Genomic DNA, 25,476 nt, shown 5'->3' with positions numbered 1-25,476 from the left:
ATGGTGGCTATGGTGCGTGCAGAATCCCTGGCACACTGGGACACTCAAACAGCTCCGCAGCCGGACACCATCACCAGGCACTCTTGGGGACATGAAGCTGCCAGACAGTCTGCCATGGAGGTGAGGGCATAAGAAAACCCCAAGAGAAGCTCTGCTACCCGCCTCCCTCCCTCCATCAGCCCACCCCCTCCCACCCACAGCAGCAGATTCCAGGCACTTCTGACAGCTCCAGGATCCCAAGTGGGGTCAGAAACACTGAAGCAAAGGCGGTTTTTTCGCAGGAAAGTGGGGACACAGAACATCACATGAGTACCAAGGTCAACTTCTGAGGGACCTTAGAGAGAGCTTATCTCAGAGGTGACAGATCTCTGGTGACCTCAGAAAGCAGGCAGAAGTGGCCACCATATAGTACACTCTTGCAAGCCTAGACCTCAAGAGACTGAGACAGGAGTATAGTGAGTTCCAGGCTAGCCTTGGCTACAAAGCGAGACCCTGTCTCCAAAAACCAAAACAAGAATACCAGCTTCCATGCCATGCCTTCACAGCACTCCTCTGAAGAATTCTCTTGATGAGCAAAGGAAACAGAGCTCAGGGGCTCTGACTCACTAGAGGGGCTTAGTTAGCATTTCTATTGCTGGGATGACCAAAAGCAACTGGAGGAAGAAAGGGTTTATCTCAGCTCGCTCTTCCACGTCACAACCCATCCCCAAAGGAAGTCAGGACAGAAACTCAAATAGGCCAGGAACCTGGAGGCAGAAGCTGATGCAGAGACCATGGAGAGGTTCTGCTTACTGGCTTGCTCCTTGTGGCTTGCTCAGCCTGCTTTCCTTATAGCATGCTGATCAGAAATGGCACACAGTGGGATGGGCCCTCCCACATCAATCATCAACCAAGAAAATGTAGCACAGGCTTTCCCTCAGGCCAATCTGATGGGGACATTTTTCCAAAGGAGTCTTCTGAAATGACTCTGTCTTGTGTCATGTTGACATAAAAACTGGCCAGCACAGGTGGCCATGGCCTTTGCAACCAAACCTCACCTCTTGACCATCAGACTCCTCATATTAAACCAAACACTAAATCCTGTAGCTGTTTTAGCATCCCTGGAAGCCCTGGAGTCTATGCACACACCAGACATTGCACACAGCATTGGTAATCTGCACATATCAGGGTCTTGTAGTGAGCTAAGTTGTGAACTCCCTAAGCCATTCTTTGATTGGATCCGAGCTACTGATTATAAACCCAGTTAAAAACCCATGGTTGAGAAAGTCATGGACCCCAGGGGACAACTTAGTGTCATTGTGTAGCTAAGTTGACACAGCTCCAAAGTGCTTTCTAAATATTTATCTTTATGTCCATTGATAAAACTAATCTCATCATCAGATGGTGGTGAAATACACCTTTAATCCCAGCACTCAGGAGGCAGAGGCAGGTGGATCTCTGAGTTCAAGGCCACCTGTAAATAGAGTTCCAGGACAGTCAGGGCTACACAGAGAAATCCTGTCTTGAAATAAACAAAACAAAGTGAAAAAGTTAATTCCAGACTTCCTCAGAGAAGCTTTCCTTGCCAGTGAACATCAGTCAATACAGAGACTCATGGCTGCTCCAGACGCCGAGAGTAAATGAGGATTGAATGCCCATCCCTCACCAGAGCATTCATTCTGACTCCTCTAAGGCTCGGGGGACATTACAAAAGGGTTGTCTGGGGTGGGGGAGGGTTGCTGGAAGAAGGGGAGAAGGCCATAGGATGCTGTCTTCTGGCCAGGACATAGCCTTGCATCATGGTATCACAGCAGCTGCAGATGCCTCCACTGGGCCTGCAGAAAACTGGGCTTGTTGCTGGCGGTGGTGGCACACGCCTTTAATCCCAGCGCTTGGGAGGCAGAAGCAGGCGGATCTCTGTGAGTTCGAGACCAGCCTGGTCTACAAGAGCTAGTTCCAGGACAGGCTTCAAAGCTACAGAGAAACCCTGTCTCGAACAAAACAGAAAGAAAGAAAGAAAGAAAGAAAGAAAGAAAGAAAGAAAGAAAGAAAGAAAGAAAGAAAGAAAGAAAGAAAGAAAGAAAGAAGGAAAGAAAGAAAGAAAGAAAACTGGGCTGGTCATCAGTCAAGGGGAGGGGCTCCCACAGCTACTGAATTAATGGCTGCCAGTGGATTCTCAGGGAAGAGCTGTTGTGGGAGAATTATTTGTGCAGCCAATCCCTGTGCCGATAAAGCCACTTTAAATTAAAGGGCAGAACCAGGGATTGGCTGATCAGGACTAGCCTGAGAGTCCTTAGAGGATTTAGGAGGCCTGCGAGAGAGGACATGGAGAGAGAGGAAGGAGAGAGGATTTCCAGGGTTGGTGAATTGGAAAAATATTGAGAGAGGGTCAGTCAAACGACTCTCCACTTTCCTGGGATTTATCAGGTTTTTATCTCAATTTCTGACTCCTGAGTTTTTATTATACTGAAACAATTTAGGTAATCATTTCACCTGGCACCCAATGTTGGGCCATGTATATGCACATACGGCCTGAAAATGTTTTTTAAAAAGTCCTGAACATGGAATCCAATATGGCTTCCTGGCGAGGATTCCGGGTGACTGCAGTCTCTTCAAGGCTACCAGCCATCGCCTGCCGGCTGGAGCCAGCTGTCAGCACCATGAGCAAGCACCATATGCTAAGCTGAGCCATTCGAAGGTTGACATGGTAGTTTAAAATTTTTCTCATGCAGTCAGAGAATGCTGCAAGTGCTTAATGAACTCGGGTCCAGATACAGAAAACCTCTAAAAATGGGCAGTATATTTAAGAACATGCTTAGATATTGAAGAAAGAAAAGAAAATGGGCATAGACCGTCATGGAAAAAATAATTTAAAAATAATAAAATTTTTAAAGAAAGAGTAAAGTAGTATTTAAAAACACAAGCCACATAAAGATGGGAAATACACAGGGTGTCTGGATCGTATATGGTATTTCGTTGAATTTGAATTTTTTAATGCTAATGTACAAAAAACAATAGCTGCTGAGAGACATTGCATTACGGAAATTGCTAAATTAAACCAACCTCTAAACCTTAGAATGTCTTAACTTCATAGTGGAAGTCAGAAAATATGTTGTGTTGGGGAAAGGTTATGCATTTGTTTCCACAAGAGACAAAAAGCTATGGATTCCTTCAAAGTGAATAGAGACCAGATTTGATTGGGGGAGACCTCCTGAAAATCTTGACTACAGACATGAAAAAAACTGAGAAAGACTACACACAGGTGACATATATGCTGTGGGAATAGTTCTGAGACTGGATGAGATACAATAAATCTTGTTGGCTACAGAGTTCTTATGACTAATATTACATGCCATATATGACATGGATGGAGATTTACATAGCAGTTTGGTTATACAGTCCAAACGGACTCATAAAGTTGACAGATGCCTTTTACCTGCTCAAACATAAAACCAAAAATCATCTTTAGCTGACTTGTGCACGCCACACATTCCACACATGTGTTAATGCAGATGAATATGTTACCTTTAAAAGTTTATGTGTTTTCAGAACAAAAAGAGTAGACATCAATGAAGACAAGTAGCCCAGGTGATCCAGTCTCCCAGAATGCCCCATTACAGTTTCCTCAAAATTCTGCATCCAAAACAGCTTCAAAGCTGCTAGCGGAGATGGTCCAGCTTCACAGACTACTCTAGTCAAGAATTCAGATAAGCCCTATACTTTCCCATTATACAGAGACTGGACAACAAATGATACAGCTAACTTTCCCAGGACTTGACCATAATCTCGATATTCTCAGGGTCCCCTAAAGATGCCATTGCCCCAGACAACAGGATAATTTTAAGAACACAAGGTTCACATTCCCAAGAGGTGGGATGAATGGTTTTGGGTCATTCAGTGGATGCTTGCCATCGTTTAAAGGACTTGGTTGCAAGTTGCTATTGGTCATGGTGAGGAAAAAAGCTGAACAAAGGAAATTAGATTCAGGAATCTCTTTCTGAAGGGGAAAGGGGGGATATAGCACAGAAATGATGGGATAAAAGGGTGGATTGTTGAGTATACTTTTGAACAATCACTAGTCTCAAATATTTTACATTGGTGTGGATTTTTGTATATTAATACAAATTTAAAGTTATTTTATAATAACTTTATATATGTTTCTACTCCTATTTAAAATATTTTTGTATATGGATACAAATTTAAGGTTATTTTTGTCATACTGTATATATGTTTCTACTCTTGTTTAAAGTATTGTACTTATGCAGCTCATTTAAAATGTAATGTATAATTCAGAAATACAGGTTAGTAGTTAGTCATCTCTAACAATCAAATCTGTGACTATGTTTTCAAGATTAAACAGAGATATATTTTAGATAAATATGGGAATCTTCAAACACTTCAGATACCTACAGAATATGGCATTTAAGATGTTTTAATAACCTAAGACTTTTCATAGCAATGAGACACATCTACTCCTGGCAGCACCAATCTACTTGAGAGAAGATGATGGTCACTGAAGAACTTCCATGTGGAGTTTGCTTCATTTATGGCAAAGTTAGTCATTGGGCAAAGAAACTGTCCTTGCCCAACTGCTGACAGTATGCTGTCCAAATTGGACAAGCTGGACACAAAATAAGGCAACTACCAAACTTTGTCAAAACAAAGTAGGTTAGTCCTTCAAAATTCCTGCTCCACAGAAAAGTCTGTCATGTATTCTAGGCCTGTAGGCTGGAGAGGGATGCCCCACCTGCTGTGGAATAATCCCTTGGTACACTGTGAAGATTTGCCACTTGGATTGGTTTAGAAAAGGAATAAATGGCCAACAGCTAGGCTGGTAAAGATTTGCTTGCAGACAGAAAGAAGTCATAGAGGAGGCAGATTCCCCAGCCAGATGCCAAGGAAGTAAGAGATGAACATGATGTGCTGAAAAAAAGGTACTTCCACACGGTAAAACGTAGATTAAAAATATGGGCTAATTTAAGTTGAAAGAGATGGTTAGTAACAGGCCTATGTTATCAGCCAAGCATTTATAATTAATAATAAGTCTATGTGTGGTTATTTTGGAAGTGAACTGGTGGGACAGGAAAACCCACCTACACCCAACATTGCAGAGGAACCTTGGGGTGACTGTCCAGGCAGCCAGATGTCTCTGTCCTTACTTAGTTTTGGAAGTTATTTGTTCTGTACTTCCTGTTACTCAGGTAATGTTATATCCTTCTTGGGTCTCTGATGGGGTTAAAAATTAGATAGTTATAGTTACAGTTTTTCCTTAGTTGATGGGGGAGAGTCTTCTGTTTGTGTTGATTTCATTCGTTAATAAAGAAACTGCCTTGGCCCATTTAATAGGCCAGCCCTTAGGTGGGTGGAGTAGACAGAACAGGAAGAAGGAAGTGAGGTAGATGGCTTAGTGAGATGCCATGCCTCTCCTCTCTGAGAGAGATGTGATGAAGCTCCGGCCCAAGATGGACATATGCTAGAATTTTCCCAGTAAGACACCACTCGTGGTGTTACATAGATTATTAGATATGGGTTAGTCAAGATGTCAGTAAGAAGCTGAAACTAATGGGCCAGGCAGTGTTTAAATGAATACAGTTTGTATGTTGTTATTTTAGGGCATAAGCTAGCCAGGTGGCCGGGAGCCGAGCGGGATGAAAAGCAGGCCTTCTTGCCTCATCACTACACTTAGTTATGATAGAAAGTAAATTAGCTACAAAACTTTGGACTCACCAAGATAAGATAGATAATAGAATATTTTCTCTGAATTTGGCAAATACTAATGAACTAGACATTGTGAATATATTTCTTACTTGATAATTATTATCATATATAATTTCACATGGTTAGAGTTAAAACCTTTCCTTTTTAGACAAAAAATGGAAATGTTGTGGGAGAATTGTTCATGCAGCCAACCTCCTGTGCTAATAAAGCCACCTTAAATCAAAGCATGAAGTCAGCGATTGGTTGACCATGATTAGCCTTAGAGTTCTTGGAGGACTTAGGAGTTCTGCCAGAGAGGACAGGGGGAGAGGAAAAAGTATTCCAGGGCTGGTGGATCAGAAAAAACGTGGAGAGAGGGTCAGCCAAATGACTCTCCTCTGTCCTTGCATTTACCAGGTCTTTATCTCCATTTCTGACTCCTGAGTTTTCATTACACTGATTATATAATCATTTCAAAGAGCTGTCATCGTTTTCAGCTGCAGATCCACAGGTCGAGCCTGCCAGGCTCCAGTGGTCAGACAGACGGCCCTCGTTAAACTAAGTGGGTTACAGAACAAGACAGAGGCCTGAATGGGAGAAGGGACTTGTATGGAAGCAGGGATGTTGGGGCTGGGCGAGAGATGAGGGGCTCAGGTATGTTTTGATTACTTGTCTTGGTCTTGCTTATTTGTTCCCTGTGTCCTCTCTCTTCAGATTGAGGTGTCTGAGAAAACACGAAAGCAAACAAAATTGCAGGAATTAATATACATCTTTCAACAATGGTTTCAATTCCTCCACAAAAGGACACTAACAGATCTGATTAGAAAACAGAATCCATCTTTTTGCTGCCGCCAAGAAACATACCTCGCCATCTCATTGACACAGGAAAGGGCTTTTTGAACAGGATCCTGGTAGTGTAGCCATTATGGCCAACAATTAATAAATGGGACATTAGAAAATAAAAACCTTTTGTACAGCAAAGGACACCAGCATTTGAGTGAAGAAGCAGCCTACAAAATATGAAAAAAGAATCTTTACCAACTATATATACAAGGATTAGTATCTAGACTACACAAAGAACTCAAAAAACTAAACATCAAGAAAACAACCCAATTTAAGATGAGGCATAAACCTAAGTAGAAGTCGAGTATGGTGGTGCCTATCTTTAATCCCAGCACTAGGAAGGCAGAGGTGGGCGGATCTCTGAGAGTTTGAGGCCAACCTTGTTTATATAGTGAGTTCCAGGACAGATAGGGCTGTCTCAAAAAAAAAAAAAAAAAAAAAAAAAAGAATTCTCAGAAGTTGAACTACAAATGGCTCTGAAATGCTTTTTAAAATTCTCAACAGCCTTTGCCATCAGGGATATGCAAATTAAAACTTCTTTGAGATTATTTCTTACTTCAGTCAAAATGGCTAAGATTATAAAAAAATAACAAAAAAAGTTGACAAATTCATGGATATGGGGAAAAGGGAGCACTATTCACTGCTGGTAGGGGTACAGACTGGTGCAGCTACTATGGGAAACAGTGTGGAGTTTCCTCACAAAGCTAGAAATCAATTTGGCACATGACCCAGCCAAACCACTGTTGGGCACATACACCAAGGACTGTATATCCTCTTACAGACAAACCTGCTCATCCAAGTTCACTGCAGCTAATCTCACGGTAGCCAAGAAACAAAAACACCCTAGATTTCCATCACTGATGAATGGATCACGAAAATGTGATACATTTATACAATGGAATATTACTCAGATGTTAAGAAAAATGAAATTACAAAATTCTCAGGTAAATGGGTGAAGCTAAAAGCAGCCATTCTGAGGGGGGTAACCCAGACCCAGAGAGACAGGCAGTACATGTCTTCTCTCATTTGTGAGTAAATACCCGTATATGTATGTTTCATTTGGACTCCCCATAGAGGTCAGGAAATTAGTAAAAGACTATGGGGGGAGTTTCAAGGAAAAAGAGCTAGAACACAGTGGCAGGAAGCCTTACAGGGGGTTAGTGGAGAGGGAAGGGTTAATTGGGGGAGGAAATGGGAGAGCAGAGGGGAGGAGGGAATACAGGGAAAGAGAACACTGTATGTCTCTTGAAAACGTCATACGAAAATGACTTTATTACTGTAGAAGTACAGTCATTATTACTGTAGAAGCTCCCATATGAAATTTAAATGGAGCCATCCTATAACAGGGTAGCAAAGCCCTTACTAGACACCTCAGGCAAACAAATAAAAGGCCCAGTGCCAGGAGTGGGTAACCTCTTTTAGTGACGTTGGGCAGTGAGGTCCCATAGACCTCCAAACATTCCAGGCTACTGCCAACGCTCTTGGTTTCTCTCTGGACCTTGACGGTGAGTCCCTATTGCGAAGACACCACACACCTGAGTCAGCGGACATGGACAAGTCAAGCTGCTGTCACACTCACCCAGAGGCTCCACCCCTTGACTGGCTTTCCCAGTGCTGGAAGGTGCAATGTGTGCTACTACTGGAGGAGAGAAGTGATCATCAGTCATAACCCACTGTGACTCAGGGTTACAATAACTACTGACCTGGAAAGACATGCCCACTCAGCCCAAAGAAGCCTATCATTAGAGTCACTATCTTGGATTTAGGGCCTGTTCCACAAGATGAAGCCCATACCTGATGGTTGTTGGTGCCAAGAATCTGTGGCTAGACAGATCAGAAGCTCCAGAGGAGAATTTATTACTATTCTACTAAATGGACAAAGCACTTATGGTGGTTTGAATGAAATTGGCCCCATAATCTCACAGGGAGTGGCACTATTAGGAGGTGTGACTTTGTTGGAGCAAGTATGGTCTTGCCGAAGGAAATGTGTCACTGTGGGGGCAGGCTTTGAGGTTTCCTATGCTCAGGATACCACCTAGTGTCTTAGTCTACTTCCTGTTGCCTGCAAGATGTGGGACTCTCGGCTACTCATCAGCACCACATCTGCCTGCAGGCTGCCAAGCTCCTCATCATGATGATAACGGACTGAACCTCCGAAACTGTAAGCAAGTCATCCCAATGAAATGTTTTCTTTATAAGAGTTGCCGTGGTCGTGGGGTCTCTTCACAGCAATAAAAACCCAAACTAAAACAGCACTGAACCAACCTATAATTATACCCATAGATCTATGCATCTCTCCACCCTCATCAGAGAAGTCTCTTTCTTCAGTAGTTGGTGGCTAAAACAGATACCAGTAACTGGTAAGATGTAGCGAATAGGAGACTGTGGGGTATTCAGCCATAAATGGAATATATGTATCACAGTCCCGTTTCCAAAGGCTCGGAGAGGGGAAGTGGGCACAGAATCCCATCCTAGCTGAGGAGCTAGGAGCAAGCAGTAACTGCAGGGAGAGGGAGAGTCAGTTTTCTTTAAGGGTGTGGTCCCTGGTCGGTAGTCCATGCTCCAGCGGAAGGCCACACCCCCAGGATGGGCAACCCAGATGAACTGGATAGAAAAGAGGAGGAGGAGACACAAAACTGGTTAGGTCGGAAGTGGATTTGAGATGGGAGGGGTGGGTACAATCAAAATATAGTGTGTGAAATTCTCAAGGAACTATAGCAAAATGGATGCAAAGCAGGAGAGGAACAAGAGTAAGCAGGGTATATTTATTATACATACATGAAACTGCTAAAGAAAGTATTTAATAATTTTTTTTAAAAAGATACCCCTCCCAGAACCCCAGACTGTGACCTTGTTTGCAATAAAGGTCTTTGTAGAGACAAAGAAGGAAAGGAACCTGAGATGAGACCACACTGGATCAGTGTCCTTAGAGGCAGCAAGGAAAAGCACACGAGGATGCAGGGAAAGGCCATGCGCGACGCAGGCAGGCAGAGCGGGAACGTGCTGCCACAGGTCATGGGATGACTTGGGTTGCCAGATCTAGAAAGTCCTCTAGAGCCTCCAGAGAGGTCACAGCCCCTCCACACACTCATTTCAGACTGCTTCCTCCAGAGCCAGGGCAGACGAAGTTCCTGCTGGTTTAAGGGTCCCAGCTCGTTACGGAAGCTGTAGGAAGCTGGCACTGCACAGGTCTTGACTACTGCTGGTTTCTTAATCGCTGTTTATCACTGTGGATATTTCCTCAATCATGGGTGAAACAAGTTAGTATCACGAAGAGAGTAAAAATAACACCATAAAAATAGCTTCTTTGTGAGCCAATTAACTCACAGCTGGAGGAACTGAATGAAGTTCAAGGGAAGGCTGTGGAAGACTGGGAGACCTGATCTAGACCACAGCTGCCCTGGCCGGTGAGTCCCTTGTCTTCTCCTGGGTGGCAGGAGGCTTGGGGCTGCACACGGTGTCCACCACAAAGTGCAGAGTTACGCTTGGCTAACAGGAAGACTGAACTCCCTTCCCACTTCTTCCCTCTGTCTCCTGATTTGGCCATGGCAAATGTCCTTTGATCGTTCCAGAAAAGCAAGAATTTTGAAAGATCAATGTGTCGTGTTTTTTCAAGCCAGGACACTGGACATCCCAGTTCTCCATTTGCTACCCACAGCCCTTATCCCTCCTCCATCAGGTGGCTGTGCGCAGCAGGCCAGTTGGCTAAGAGCAGAGCAAGATCTGTGGAGCTGGTGTGCATGGGACTGGCATCTGCCAGAGCCAGCATCACGGTGCAGTTCATGGCCTAGACAGGTGCATAGTCTTGCACAGGGAGAGTGGGTTGGGCCTCAAGAGCCTTGGTGTTTGAGGGTGTGCATGACCTGTGGCTCCCTCATACAGTGCATGGAAGCAAAAGGGCGCAGGAGATGTTGGGTTCTTTCCACTTGTCTGTGCCTCCTCGCCTGACTACCCCTTTCAGCCCAAGAGTGTTTGTGTTGTAATGGGAAGTTCTTCCACAGGCCCTTTCCTGGAAATGCCTTGGTGAGTCCCTGTGCTGAATGTCTTTTCCCTCCTGAGTATTTAGGTTCAAGAAGCAGCACCCAAGGGTCACCTTCCCTAACCTTGTATTGGTTGTCCCCTGAGAAGGCATCCTGAGGGCCAAGAACATGGCTGTTCTTACAAAATAAAATATTATTTTAAATATTATTTTAAATACTTATAGCATATGTATTTATAATTTATTTTATTGTATATGTATACATGCCTGTGTGAGTTTATGTGTACCACATGCATCCAGCTGCTCACAGTGGCCAGAAGAGGACACCAGATCCCTTGAATGGAATCACAAGCTGTCATGAAGTTCCTGATGTGAGCGCTGGGAGTTGAGCCCAGGGCCTCTGCAAGCGCAGCAAGCGCTCTTAATCACCACAGTCTCCCAGCCTTTTCCTGCAAACTTCATGCAGGTTTTTCTTTTTAGATTAAAAAGAAAATACAAGGTCACCAGAAAGGTGGAAACAAATTCTTTGAAGAATTCTGCTAGGTCTCCAAGGCTGCTGGAACATTCTTAGCCTCTTGTGGCAAGTGGCAGGATCATAAGTCCTTGGTTCCAGAGGGACCAGATGTCAAGCCCATCGGAAGATGGGGTCTCCTGCCCAGCCCTTCCAGCTGGGCTCTTCCCAGCCCTGGGGTGGGGTCACCTCCCATTCCACAGAGGAGCTTTTCCTCTGTATACCTCACTTGCCTGCTGTTTTCCCATAATCTTCCCAAATCCACCCCATTCTCTATTGAGACTCTAGAGCATCCTCATAGCCGTGAAAACTTCCATCAGCTTCTGGGATTGAGCCTGGACTGAAGCAGGCCCTGGGCTGTCAAGTCTAGGTGAAGAGGTGAACAGTTTACTTGTACTTGAGTCTCCTCTGGAAGGAAGTAGCTTGGTTTGTATGACTCTGATTTTACAGGCCACCTGCACGTGAGGCCTGGGCCTGTGGCCGTGAGAATGGTATCCTGACCTCAGCTTCTTTTCTTGGCTTATCAGGTGTGATGACTCTATTGATGGTCCAGTGGGGTAAGTGACACCTGTTTTTTAGGCCAGTACTTGCTCCCTAAACCCATCCCCATGTCTTCTATACTCCCCCATTGCAGCCACTATGCATACATGTGCACATACACACACGTACATGCACACATGCATGCACATATATACACAAACAGACACACCAACATTCTATTTCTGTTATATTCCTCCATTCCAGCACATGTGCACACAAAATCACTGATGGACACACACCCCCCAAAAGCTCTTGCTGGACCAGGAGAACTAACTTCCAAGCTCAGCCCCCTGCAATTCCCTAAAAGCCCCACCATTCCTTCTTCTCACTCCTTCCAGGCCATAGGACCAGCTGTGTCCTCCTCTCTGCATCTCCCAAGATCCCTTGCTCCCGTATCTCCTCTGGCAGCATTTGCACACTTTCTAGTGTGTATTGCAGTTTCTATAGCTCTTTTTCTCCCAGACTCTGAGCCCAGGGCTACGGGAAGCAAAGTCCAGCCCTGTGGACCCACCCTGTAGCTCAGAGAGGACATGTGTGCTTGCATGTGCCGGTGGGTGTGGAACTGAAGAGAGTCAGAAGGGGGTTCCCACGTCAAACAAAAAAGATCTCAGATCTCCCAGGCATCTCAACAACTCAGACTCCCAAGTCTCTTTCTATCCCACTTGCTTGCTGGGCATCAGTGGTTCAGGTATGCTGGCCTCTCAGGCTCTTCTTCTGAAGACACCAGGCATGCTAGGTTTAGAACAGGAGCCCAGAGAGGTAACGTGTATTGGGAGGTAGTGAGGCTAGAGATTTCTCCAAGAGCTAAATGAAGCCCTGGCCGCTCATAGGCTACATCAGCGCGGCACAGGGAGAAGACTGTGGACCAGGAATTAATGTCTGCAAGCACCCTGAACAGAACTCAGCCTGTGTCAGCACTCAGCCATGAACTCACAGCCGTCAAGCTATCCTACGAGACACTGTGTGGGCAGATGACCCCACTTCAAAGAGGAGGAAGCTGATTATATAAGCAGTAGGCTGGCATGCAAGAGGGCCTGCTTTACCTCACTGCCATATTGACTCTGTGATGTAAAATGTGTTTGGAGCATCCGATGGGCAGTGGTGTGACATGGCTCCAAATGACCTCCTGATTCTTTCCTTTGTGCCCTGGGGTATCTTTTCTGCCTGGGTCTCCTCTTTCTTCCTTTAGCTATGAGGAGCTCCCCCATCCTTATACACTCACTCCTAACAAGATCTATTCCTGGTTTATTTCCATCAGAACCACCGACTACCCAAATGTTCCTCTTTCAGAGCTGACCACGTGCTCAGGGTTGGGTGTCCATGAACTGAATTTTCACTCACAGACACCTTACACCCCGTCCGTTCTTCCACCTTCTCCCTGACATTGGACACACAGAGGAGTACAGTCAGGAGGATGTAAAGAGATTCTGTTGGAACAAAAGGAAGTCCCAGGGCCTCGACACCAAGCTCACCACTCCACCAAGTCCCTGGCATGAAATAGTACCTTGTACATCTCGGAGCTGTTCAGGAGGAGACCCCGGAGTCCAGATGGACCAAGACCGAACAGGACATGGACCCAGAGTTCTTTTAACTGATGCAGGGATGGAGACCACAAATCTTGCTCTCTGATGCCCTGGTCCTCACTCAGGGCTGCTCTTCAAGGGATCATCAGCGTTAGCCCACTGGGCATAGGAGCTCCCCTGCAGCCTTTCACAAGTTATAAGGACACATGACACAAGCTACCTTTCCTGCATAATATAGGCGCTTTACCCGAACCTTAGCCATGACATTGACAAATGTAGGCTCTCTACAAGGAATAACAAATAAATGCAAAGTGCTCTAATGGAAGATTAAAGAAACATGAGCCAGGGCCCGTAACTGGAACGGCCTCTCTCTGCCGCTTCACACATTTGCATTTTAATTGGCATTGTGGAGTATTCCCAGCTGTGTTCTGAAGGTTCCACCTCTCTTCCTTTGGCAAAAGAACATGTCATGTTAACTCCCTTTGGGCCTTGTGATGGGGCCGCCTAGGGCTGCCCAGGGTTTCAGGCCCTGGAGCAGATACGGAAGCCTGTCATTCAGGCCCTGGCCCAAGGGACCTGGACTCTGAACCTTGGTTGTCAAGGGGTCAGGAGACCAGGATCTGAGCACCCTGCTCTGCCCTCTCAGGAGTCACGCTGGCTGAGAAGTCTCCCAGGCTCGTGAACCTCGGTTTGCACTGGGTGGAGTGAGCTTGGTAATGAGGGTCCTGCCAGTGACGCGTGGCCTGTGGCCCCGTGACTAACCTATACAAACGCTTTCCTAACTGGGAGTGCTTGCCCAAACAAAAGCAAGCTGTATTTCTGTCCAGCTCTCAACCCTCAGCTGGGTAACTAAGAACTCATGGGCATTATCCACCTCGGGCAGAGACCGCCAGTTCCCAGGGCCTCTGCTGACGGACTTTAATCCCCACCCCCTTTACCCATCAGCCTCTGCTGCAAAACGGGTCTGCTACTACACCAGCTGGGCCCAATACCCACCGGGGGCGCGCGATTCCTACCCAGGGACATAGACCCCAGCCTGTGTACCCATCTCATCTAAGCTCAGCTCTGTAGAGTGGAACGACAAACTTCTCTACCAGGAGCTGAACAGCTTAAAGAAGATGTGAGCCGAATGGGAGGAGGGGTGATGGGTGGACAGATTACCCCTCTCCCATCCAGAAACTCTCCATCATTGCATCGACCTGCACCCCCGCCCCAGCCCACCCACCCCCGTCTCTCTCTGCTTACCTGTGCTTATATAGAAGAGATAGGGGTAGATGAGAAAATTGTAAAGGCCCTTCTGGTTTAAATCTAAACAAGATCCGAATTGCAGAACTGTTTTCTACCCTGAGCAGTTTCCCTCCTCTTGGGCATGCTCTAAAATGTACCCATCTTGAGCTACCTTACAAAGCCCCTCTGAGGATCCTGGCCACTTACTTCCTGAGTTCCTTGGGAATGTGCTCCTGTGTAATGCTGCCCCAGTTAGACACAGCGTCCTCTTTGTCACACACATCTTTGGTGTCCCAAGCTGCATCTCTAAACGCACTCAGCGCAGCTGTGTACACAGGGGTCAGCGCATGCTCAGACCCGTCCCTACTATTCCTCTCGCCTCAGCTCTTGTCCATCCTACACGCTGGTAAGATGCAGCCTCGCACATCTCTTGTCTTTTCAGGAACCCCAAGCTGAAGACTCTGTTAGCTGTCGGGGGCTGGAACTTTGGTACCCAGAAGTGAGTGGACTTGGACGAGTGGGTGGCAGAACCTTTGGAAGGGAATGTGGCACACTGGCTGACAGAGCCCTCCTCAGGGAAGATAGGGCAGGCCAAAGCATGACAAGGGTGGGGTCCTGGACCGTGGGATTTTTTTTCACTCTGGTTCTAAGCCCTTATCAGGTTAGGACGGCAGTGGTGCAGGCTTGGCTCCAGGTTGCATAGACCCAGTCTTATCAGAAGGCCAGAATCTAAAACAGCAGAGAGCTCTGACCACTCCAGCCTCAGTTTCTTCCTCCATGAAGTGGTGGAAGAGGGGACCAGGGACTCCAGACAGCACACAGTCTGTTTTCTGAGTGCTTGAATGAGAAATCTTCTCTGTGAGATTGAGCTTGGCTGCCAGATTATTGTCCACATCTGTAATGGTTTTTTTATTTATGAAAATAATGGAGCTAAAAATATCCTAAAGATCTAGAATATATTGTTCCCAAAACTTTATATAGTTAAAAAATATTTTGGTGCTAAAAGACCTTTTGAGAGTTCAATAGATGTTATGATTCAACTTCCCAAAATAACACATTTTTTATTAACATTGTTAAGGTTTTTAGCTCAGTATTCCCAGAGACATGGACCTAAGAATTAACAGCATTAATTTAATTATGTTAGAAGTTAATAAAAATAGAATCAGTTTGAAGGAAAAAAAGTTAAAATCCTTAAAATTTCCAAGACTTCTGTGGGGTGAGGGGTTCTACCAAGGAGGGAAGAGGGGGAAAGATGTCCCCGGGGCCAATGTAGAAACTCAGAAGATCTCTGGGCAGCCCAAAGGTTAGTGCCAGCACACAGCCCTCCACTTAACCAGCTAACCAAGGGGTCCCCAGTGTTGTTCTTCTTTTTGGCGTGGGGTGTATCGCGGAGCCGGAGGACAGCACCCAGTTTCCCAGCTTCTTCCTGGTTGTTCCCCTTAGAAGTCTGTGCCTTTTCTTCCAGTCTCATGGAGAGTAGGGGGTGGGGTGGTTCTGATTGACAGTGATACAGTTAAAGGGACTGCAAGGGGACTGGGACAGCCCTGGTGACATTGACTTTGGGGGTTAGAAAGCACTTTCATTGTTTTTTTTTGGTAATCAGGCCCTAACCTGTCAGCAAACACCCCAGCAGCCCTGGCAGCCATTGAACAGCCCCTCCTGGTGTAAATACGAGATTGGGATCCTGAGTACATTCCTAGTTGCCTGTGAGCAAGACAGTGGGTCTCTGGTCTAGCCCCAGTCAGGCCACACCCCTTCCAGCACTTCACAGGTTCACAGATATGGTGGCCACAGCCAGCAACAAGCAAACCTTTGTCACCTCAGCCATAAGGTTCCTGTGCACTCACGGTTTTGATGGTCTTGACCTTGACTGGGAGTACCCAGGAAGCGGGAGCCCCACAGTAGACAAAGAGAGACTCATGGTCTTGCTGTAAGTATGGCTGGGTGTGACTAGAGTCACCTAGTCTGCCAAGTGACTCGGGGTGGTGGCCCTACAGTGCTTGAGTGCTGCTATGTCCCCAGGGCCAGCAGCTTCAGACTCCAGAGTGTGAACACCTATGGGTGGGATTGGAGGTGTGACAGGGTGGAGGGTCCTGCTGTTCCTGCCTCTGCCTTCACTCCGCATTCTTCCTGTAGGACTTAGCCATGGCTTTCCAGGAGGCAGCCCAGACCTCAGGGAAGGAATGACTCCTTCTGACTGCAGTTGTGCTCACTGGACAAGACCATGTGGCTGCTGGCTATGAGGTGGACAAGATTGCTCCGTGAGTCTCAGGCAGTCTACGCAGACCCCATGTCCTCCAAGGCTGAAGAGGTCCAGGGTGCTTGAGCTCCCTGGAAATGGAACCCATCTTTGCCTGCAATATGTGACGTTCAGTCAGGCGGTGGTGGTGCACAGCTTTAATCCCAGCACTCGAGAGGCAGAGGCAGGCAGATCTCTGGGAGTTCGAGGCCAGCCTGGTCTACAGAGCTAGTTCCAGGACAGCCAGGGCTACACAGAAAAAAACTTGTCTTGAAAAACAAACAACAACAACAAAAGGATGTGGCCTTCAGGTGTTCCCAGGTGTCTGGGAAGTATGTTTTTTGTATATGCTGCTCGGTTGTTCCAGATCTTTTTACAGGTGTGTGTGGGGGGGTGTTTGTTCCTTTCTTCCTTGGGAGAAGTTAAAGAAAGAACACCTTTGGAGCAGGGAGGGAGAGCAAAGCCCTTAAGCATCTACAAAACATGGGAGGTGACATGTTAGCTCCATAGTGTGGTGCGTGGAGCTGCAGCCCATATGACACCTGGGAGTTGGTATGTGCACGTGAGTGCACTTGTGTTCGTGTGTGTGTGTGTGTATGTGTGTGCCTTCATTCCCAGCACTCAGGAGGTAGAGGCAGGTTGGTCTCAATGAATCTGAGACCATCCTGCTCTGCACAGTGAGTGCCAGGCCAGCTACATGGAGTGTGTGTGTGTGTGTGTGTGTGTGTGTGTGTGTGTGTGCGCGCGTGTGTGTGTGTGTGTGTGTGTATGGGGGAGCATTAGAAAGTGTGTTAGAAATGCAGCCTGCTGAGTAAGAGCCTACATTTTAGTGGGGTTCTCAGGGGACTTGTGTAATCCTAAAGCTTGGGAAGCACTGAGCTAAATTGCTTCCAAAGTGGCAAAATCAAACCAGTTTTCTTGCACAGAACAGTAAGCACTTGAGGGTGCTGAAGAGACAGTAAACGGGGAGGCCATCAAAGACAACGGCCAGCCCCACAGTGCAAACGAGACTGGTCTAGGGGTGACGGGTGGAGAATGTCATGAACAGAGCCAGAAGTGAGCCTCCCATGCCTATGCTGCCTCCCCACCCACACACTAAGGGAAGCAGGGAGAGAGGCCCCTGTCTTCACCTTCCACCCATGTTCCCACCTCTTCCCACTCCTCCTGCAGGAGCCTGGATTTCATCAACCTTATGGCTTATGACTTCCACGGCTCCTTGGAAAAGACCACAGGACACAACAGTCCCCTCTACAAAAGGCAAGAAGAGAGCAAGACAGCGTCTGGGTTCAGTGTGGTAAGTGGTCGGTGGGTAAGACGGGGTTCTCTGTGCAGCAGGACCTGCTCAGTGGCCTCATTTGAACCCCAACCCTCTAATGAAAAAGAAAAACAGGAAAGCCAAGCGAGACACCAAGGAACCAGGGTTTCCCTGGTGTCTTTGCCACTTTATTCTAACCTGCACTCTTGGGGGTGAAGCCTCACTTCTCGGCAGCATCTTAGATAACAGAGAAAGTCACTTTAATGACATCAGACACACAGGGGACCAATGGGGAAGCTTTAACTTGACTCTCCAGCCAATATGACTCCCATGTTTCACATGCTCATCCCTAGTCCAAGGTTGGTGATGCCAAGGAGAGCATCACTCGGAGAAACTACCCAGCCTCAGAAAAGGCCAGGCGAGCATCACTCAGGGAGAAACTACCCAGCCTCAGAAAAGGCCAGGCTGGTCTTAGGCTGCAGTTGTGTTTTCTTGCCTGACTCTTTCTCCTGAGAAGTCTGGATAATTTCCATAAGCCCAGTCTATACCTACAAGTCAAGAATAACCGGATCATGGGCTGGAGAGATGGCTCAGCGGTTAAGAGCATTGCCTGCTCTTCCAAAGGTCCTGAGTTCAATTCCCAGCAACCACATGGTGGCTCACAACCATCTGTAATGGGGTCTGGTGCCCTCTTCTGGCCTTCAGGCATACACACAGACACAATATTGTATACATAATAAATAAATAAATATTTAAAAAAAAAAAGAATAACCAGATCACTTCTCTTTCTCAAGCCAACCACCACAGGGCCCCCTAAATTCGAATGCCTTTTCCTTTTGGTGTCCCGTATCTCTGTTGGCTGGAGTAGGACATTTTTATCTCTCTGACCTTTTCACGAAGTTCATACTGTGAGCTGGAGTCACAGCAGGCATGACTGCTCACCTCATCCGGAAAATAGCCTGGGTTTTAAAGGAAGCTAAATAGCTCAGCCCCTTGGAGAACCAAAGCCACAAAGCTGGTTGGCACGTGGGACTGAAGTCCACAGCTTGGTGTTCTCTGGGCTGGGAGAGGAGGCCTTTCCCTCTGACCACAGGTCTTCTGCTTGCTGCACTGTGTGTCCGAGGATTAATTCCAGCCAGAGGAGTCCTCTGTCCAAACATACATAAAAATTCCGTTTTAGGTTCTCAGGGTGAGCCCAAGCTTTTCTCTCAGAAAGCTGGGGTTCGATCATGGGTAAATTCTTCAGACCAACAAAAAGAAATCAATGCAATGAAAACTGTCCTTATTCACCTTGAGGAAAATGAGCCACAGTCTAGGCCTGAAGGATGAATCTTCACCTATCAGTACTTATTCAGTATAACAAGATCAAATGTATCTTTCAGCCATTGGACGAGGATTGCATGCCAACTTCCATGTGATTGTGGAAAGCCCCTATTCAGAGGTGAGTGGTTAGACCCTGGTCATGCAGACCCAAGTCCCCGATCTTGTTCTTTGGGGAATCTTAGAACCATAATAACTAACAGAGAAAATGCTCACAGCTTCCCGCATCACATCTGCTAGGCTTGTATATGCATTAATTCCTTGAATTCAAACGGTTATTTGTATTAGAATTAGAATACTAAGCACTTTGCCGAGTGAGGCAGGAATTTCTGTCTGCATCCTTCAGTGATGTACTCCAAGCCTCTAGGACAGAACCTGGCACACAGTGGACTATCGGTGACTCTTTGTCTGGTAGACAGTTGCCTGTTTCCTGAGCCCCGAATCTGGCTATTGGACCTTGCAGCTTCTCTCCCAGGGTTCAGGAGTCTAAGGTGGGACTGAAAGATGGGCATGAGCGGGATGCTCGTGGAGAGCCTCGGCTCCAGCAGAGGAGGTCCTCTTCCCCCGTCTCTCTAGAACCCCATTCGCAGGCAATCAGAACTAAGGTAAAGGCAGATTAGCCAGGCCCACCTTCTCTATCTGGATGCTGCTGTGCAGCTCTGGCTGCAGAAGGGGACACCTGCCAGTGTGATCCTTGGCATGCCCACCTATGGATGCTACTTCACCCTGGCCTCTTCATCAGACGACAGAGTTGGGACCCCAGTTACAGGGCCTGGTACTCCAGGCCCCTATACTAGGGAAGGGGGGTTATACTGGCTTACTTTGAGGTAAGAAGGCCTTTAGCTCTCCTGAGTATGGTGGAGGGCCAGGGGCTCCTGAGAGGTGAGAGGGCTTCTCCTGCAGTTGCTGAGAAAAGGAGGGAAGCATGGAGAATTCTGGCCAAGGGAACTCCATTCTACCCTGGCCATCTTGTGTGTATCCTTAAGCTCAAGTAACTGAAGGCTAAATCCACAGAACCTCTCATGTTCTCTAGGCTTCCTCAGATGGGTAGTTTTCAACCTCTGGCCTCCTCTTGGAACAGGTAGTGTTAATCCCAAAGATTCAAGAAGAGAGACCACTGGCCCAAATAATCATGGCCAAATTAATTAAAGAAAGTTTTTTTTTTAATTCATGTACACAGGCTGCCTTCCTCCTAAGGCAGGGTTCAAGAGGTAAGCATTAGACCTGGGGAAGATAAGGCTTTTATAGCTCAGGTGTAGGGGGGTTCCTATATGGGGGATTTGTTAGGCAAATAAGTGGGGTTACAAGAGCAGAACTTTAAGCGTATCATGTTTGGTCATAAAGACCTCCTGAAACAAAACATGATTGCAAGGTGGTCATAATAAGGTAGCCATAGCAAGGTGGTCATAACAACCCTTTTCAAACAAAGGAATTGTCATTTCCTGGAACAGGCAATACAGAACCATTTGTAGTTAAAGTAACAGGTGGGGCATAACCCAATCCTTGAGAAACAGAGGTTTAATCATAAACAGGAATGAGCCCAGTTTGTCTTAAAAGATGGGTTTCAAGCCTAACGTGGAGGCAGGCCTGTTTATCAGTACCTATTAGTATTATTCCTCCCTAACACAGCTCTGTTCTATAGGTCTGCTCCTGGAAGGGAGAACGCAGAATTAAGGACCAGAAGGTGTCCTACGTCTTCCAAGACAACCAATGGGTGGGATTTGATGACAGAGAAAGCTTCAGAGCTAAGGTGAGGCCCAGCCCTACTGGGAGGGAGTGGCAGATCTAAGGCCTGTCAATAACACGAGCCCTCAGACGCTCTTCATGGACGGGTGTTCTTGTAAGTGCCCCAACACTTCACCCTCTTCACATGACAGCATCTTAAACATTTATCATCTGTTGATGAAGAGGAGCCACATGAAGGTGGGAATGTGGCTCAGTGGTAGGGTGTTTGCCTGGCATGTACAGGCCCAGGGTTCAATCGCTAGTACAGAGAAACATGCATGCACACTCATTCATAGTGTGTGTGTGTGTGAGAGAGAGAGAGAGTATGTGTGTGTGAGAGAGTGTGTGTGTATATGTGTGTGAGAGTGTGTGTGTGTAAGAGAGAGAGAGAGAGAGAGAGAGAGAGAGGTTTCTCTGCATAAGTAATCCTCTTGATAAGATTTGTAAATTCTATAGGCACATGGGAGGCAGAAATATGTGTGGTGGGACATGGGATTTTATCCAGTCTGTTGGCCAGATCTGGAGTTTTCAGAAATGCTGATAAAGGGTCCTGTGGGAATTGGAAAGAGTAGATGCTGTTCAAGGAGATGGGGAAGGTGTGGGAGGAAGCGTGCTTGAGGCAAGTCCTAAAGCCCAGAATGTAGTCATACAGGGAGGAAACTGTAGGCAGACAGGGTGGAGAAGGAAGAGATGGACCCCGAGAACAGGGTGGGACCCATGAAGGAGAGTGAGGTCGGTAAGGGGCCTAGACCACTCTCCGTCAGCTCCCAGACACTCCACGGACAAACCTCGTGGTGCTCTGAATATCTCTGAGGGAACACACAGCCACAGTATATTTGCTCAGGAATCCTGAGGGTGGCAAAGAAATGAAGGTATGTAGACAACGCTTGCTTCAGAAATTTCTGGAAACTGAGAGCTGATTCCCTGTGGTGACTGAACCTGTAACAACCAGTAGGAAATACTTTCATGGCCCATATATGCTCATCCCCCCAGCTCAGCTATGAAACAGAAGGGGCTGGGAGGGGCCATCGTCTGGGCCTTGGACTTGGATGATTTCACTGGTTCCTTCTGCAAACAGGGCCAGTACCCTCTCATCTGGACCCTGCAGCAGGAGCTGAGTGAGTAGGGGAACCAGAGGCTAACTCAGGGAGAGCGGTACACACCCCCCCCTCATGTGTCTTTCTGAGGAAACAGCTGTGCCCCAAAATCGTGATTTCTCAAGCTGCATGCACCCCAGGAGCTAAGGGAACTGTTGAAACTGTGCTTCTGCGCCCCCTTCCTGTTTCGTGTTGGCAATACCTGCCAGGGTGTGGAAACAGGACTCCCTCCAAGGTCTCAGCCTGGGGACAGCTGTTTGCTCTCACCAAGAAGAACGCCACCCCTTGCCCTGCTGTGCGGGACCTCTAGGTGTCACAGCTGGTGTGTAGTACCCAGCTCCCTACTACTAGCTCAGGTGGTCTTCCAGGCAGTGCCCAGCACTGGTCGTGGCTGTGGTCTGCTCAGTTTCTTGGCTTCCTTTGTGTCTTCTGGCCTTCCCCTTTACCTGCAAGATAGAGTTTTAGTTTTCACCCCTGATATAGTAAGTAACTCAAAGAGGCAAAAGCATCCTGTTGACTCAGAAACTTCCCTAGGGGACCAAGAGGACGGGGGTGGCATACAGCAGGCAAAAGTCAGAGCCAGAAGGTACATTTAGGATGTGCCAGGCCCCATGAAAGTCTCCCCTCACTGAGTCCACCTGCCAGTAAGCATCTGCCAGCATACAGGAACAGGTGACAGCATGCAGGACATGGGCAGGCCCCGCATGTCCGCTGGTCCTTGGTTCAGAAGCCTTTGGGGGAAGAAGCTTAACCTCTGCTAGACAGTTATTTCCCTAGTGGACATGCGATGGCAGCAGAGAAGAGTTTTTCCCAGCTTACTGTTCTGTCTGCTGCCACTAGTGAAGCCACCAGTCTTTGGTGGACTGAGTCACCCAGGCACCTGCCTGGGCTCCAGTGTTTTCCATAAGGACTAAGCGTTCACTTGGAAATGAAGCCTATGGGGCCTCTCACAGGCCTCACCTCGACCACCACTCCCAGATGACACAGAATGACCGTCATCCGCATTTTACAGGCATCTCAGTAGAAGACTGATTCTAGCTAGTTCTGAGTTCAGAACAAAGGCCTAAAATGGGCCAAGACAAGCACATGCCTTGGGGACCACCTATTAAAGAGTGATCTAGCTGGATGGGGTGTCACATGCCTACAATCTCAGCACTCATGGGCTGAGGCAGGAGGATTTTGAGCATCAGGGCAGCCTGGGCTACAGAGTGAGACATTGTCTCAAATAAACAATCAGAAATGAAATAGCAAATGAATAATACACATCTCTTGCAGCTTTGGGCGATGGTTGCATTTAAAAAAAGTCTTCACATTCCCTAAAGGTCCATCCTGTCATGCACTTACTGGAAGCCTGGTTGGGGAAGTGACTCAGACAGGCTGTCAGGAATGAGTTAGGTCTGGAGAGAGGTTGGTGACTGGGCTCTTGTTTGTTTGAGCACAACCACAACACCTTAAGAGTGCCTTGCCCATTTCTGCATCCTAACTGTCTTTCAGCCTTCTGCAGTCTGCTCTGCTGCCCAAAACTGCCTTCTTTTGTACACAGTCCCTGAAGAAATCCCTAACCACTTAGAGCCGGGCCAGGGGGCAGCTTCCTTATGGAGCACAGCTGAGTGCGGGGTAACTATAGGCCCACCATGCACTAAAGGCTTCAGGTGGGGGACTAGCCTGGGTTTCCTCTGTCAGATGAGGGCACTCCTGGTGTCTGGGGGACTGGGAGAGGGTATCTGGTGCCAGTTTGAGTCAGCATCTTCCCCCTTTCTTTGCCTTCTGTCTGCTGACTAAATCAAGAAGCCGACATACTCTCCTGTCAGAACAATATGCTCTCCCGAGCATTCAAATGGCCAAAGTCCTCCCAGATACCCAACCTTTTGTCTGAGCTAGTTCTATCCATGGGTAAGTATGGCCTATGGCCTCTCTCTGGTCGTCATGCCCCTGTCCACTCCACCCCCCCCCCCAAGACCCATGGCCCTGCCTCAGCACAGGCCAGGTCACCTCTTGCTCAGACATGGCTTTTCCCTGGTCTCTCTTCTCCCTGACTCTTCTATCTCTAGTCCATCCTCCACACCCAACCAGTTTGATCTTTATAAATCAGGGATCTAATCCAATCACCCCCTTGCTTAGAACACAGCTTTCTCAACCCAAGGAATAAAGTCCCTAGCTCCTCCTCTTGCCACACGAGTTCCACCCCCTAGTACCCAGCTGCCAGGGTTAACCTCAGGCATTCAGATCCCAGTGTGGCGCCTCCAGATGGGCCCCCTCACCCAGCTTACTCAGGTGCACCCCCTTTCCTGAATGGCTCTTTCTGAACCTGGAGCACTCAGCACACTGAAAGCCATTTGCGCTCATGCTGACACTCCACCTCCACTGTGGGCTCTGGGCCCAGGACTCCGTGTCCTCCACGGCTCCATGCGCTCCTCAGCACAAAGCAAGCATCTGTAACATCTCAGTCCTGGAGCTGAGTGGACACAGCGGGGTGGAGCAGTGTGGGGTGGGAGTGGGCTGGGGGTGCAACGTGTCCAGGGCTGGGCTTTCCAGGGCCAATATCAATATTCAGCGGACAGGGAACAAATGGGACCCTTTCAGGTGATAGCGAGGGCTACAAGGGAAAGTCTGTGTGTCTGGAGACTGGAAGAGGGTGTGGGTGGGGCAGTGTGGTCGGAAAGGTCCCTCAGCAGAGGTCACATTGGAGCTTCCTATAAATCTCCAAAGATTTGCCTATACTATCCTCAGATGCTGGGTCATTCGGGTGGCCCCCTTTTCCTGGCTGCTTTGTTGACTGAGTTCATAAGTCAGAGCCCCTGCCTTGGTTCTCTCTTCCCATTCACCCAGCCCTGATCCTGGTCCTTCTTCTAGCACAGTGCCTTATCCAAACCCCAGGTCAGTGGCTGCGACCACAGCCTCGTACGCAAGTCTCCCGGAACAGTGTCTGTTTCTTCCGATCTCAGGCCTACCACCATCCCAATTCTTACCTTATCAGTGGTCTCGTGGGTAATAACAGTGATCCAGGCTCCTGGGCCACCACTTCGTGTCCCTGCCTCAGTCTGGCCAGCTCAGTCAGTGCCCAGGCACGCGAGGCTCTGTACAGTGTGGCTCATCACCCCCCTTTGCCACTTCAGACTGCACTGCAGGGCACCGTCTTGTTCTGGCTCCCTCCGCCCTGTACATCTCTTTTCCTTGATAGCCTCACTTCCCACCTAGAGCCAGCCTTGGATTGTCTCCTCAGAACCTTCCCAGGGGTCTTGGCACATCAGAGATGCTTCCTGCCCCCCTGCAGCCTCTGCTCCCTCATTTGCATCTGCAACTGTGGTGCTCAGGGAACAGTGAACTCTGCCCCCATATTTCCAGATCCTTAAAGCACAGACACTGTTTCTCTTCTTCCGTTGCTCATGCTTGAGGCTCATTTATTTTCTGTTTTAAAATATTTCATCATTTATTTCATTTTTAATTTAATTATATAAATTCCAATATTACTTAATGTTCATGAATTTCAAGATGGCCTTGAATTTAGAACTGAAAGAAAACCTTGAATTTCCAATCCCCA

The 25,476-nt window shown here is 47.5% G+C and overlaps 1 protein-coding gene across 1 annotated transcript; it reads left to right on the top strand.

The window, feature by feature from the left end:
- LOC119827155 (chitotriosidase-1-like) lies at positions 1-22,849 on the top strand. Its single transcript, XM_042054033.1, is given in 18 exon segments — positions 1-120; positions 1,008-1,149; positions 10,136-10,292; positions 10,402-10,542; positions 11,460-11,566; positions 14,018-14,062; positions 14,065-14,125; positions 14,127-14,192; positions 14,742-14,798; positions 16,071-16,233; positions 16,436-16,560; positions 17,709-17,822; positions 19,734-19,920; positions 19,923-19,940; positions 20,756-20,863; positions 21,295-21,434; positions 21,832-21,956; positions 22,776-22,849. Coding segments are annotated over 18 exon segments (1,950 nt in total).
- The last annotated feature ends 2,627 nt before the right edge of the window (positions 22,850-25,476 follow it).

The sequence above is a fragment of the Arvicola amphibius genome, chromosome 12 (genome assembly GCF_903992535.2).
Source record: "Arvicola amphibius chromosome 12, mArvAmp1.2, whole genome shotgun sequence".
Lineage (NCBI taxonomy): Eukaryota > Metazoa > Chordata > Mammalia > Rodentia > Cricetidae > Arvicola > Arvicola amphibius.
Note: the sequence above shows the minus strand (reverse complement) of the source record. Positions and strands in the feature narration are given on the sequence as shown.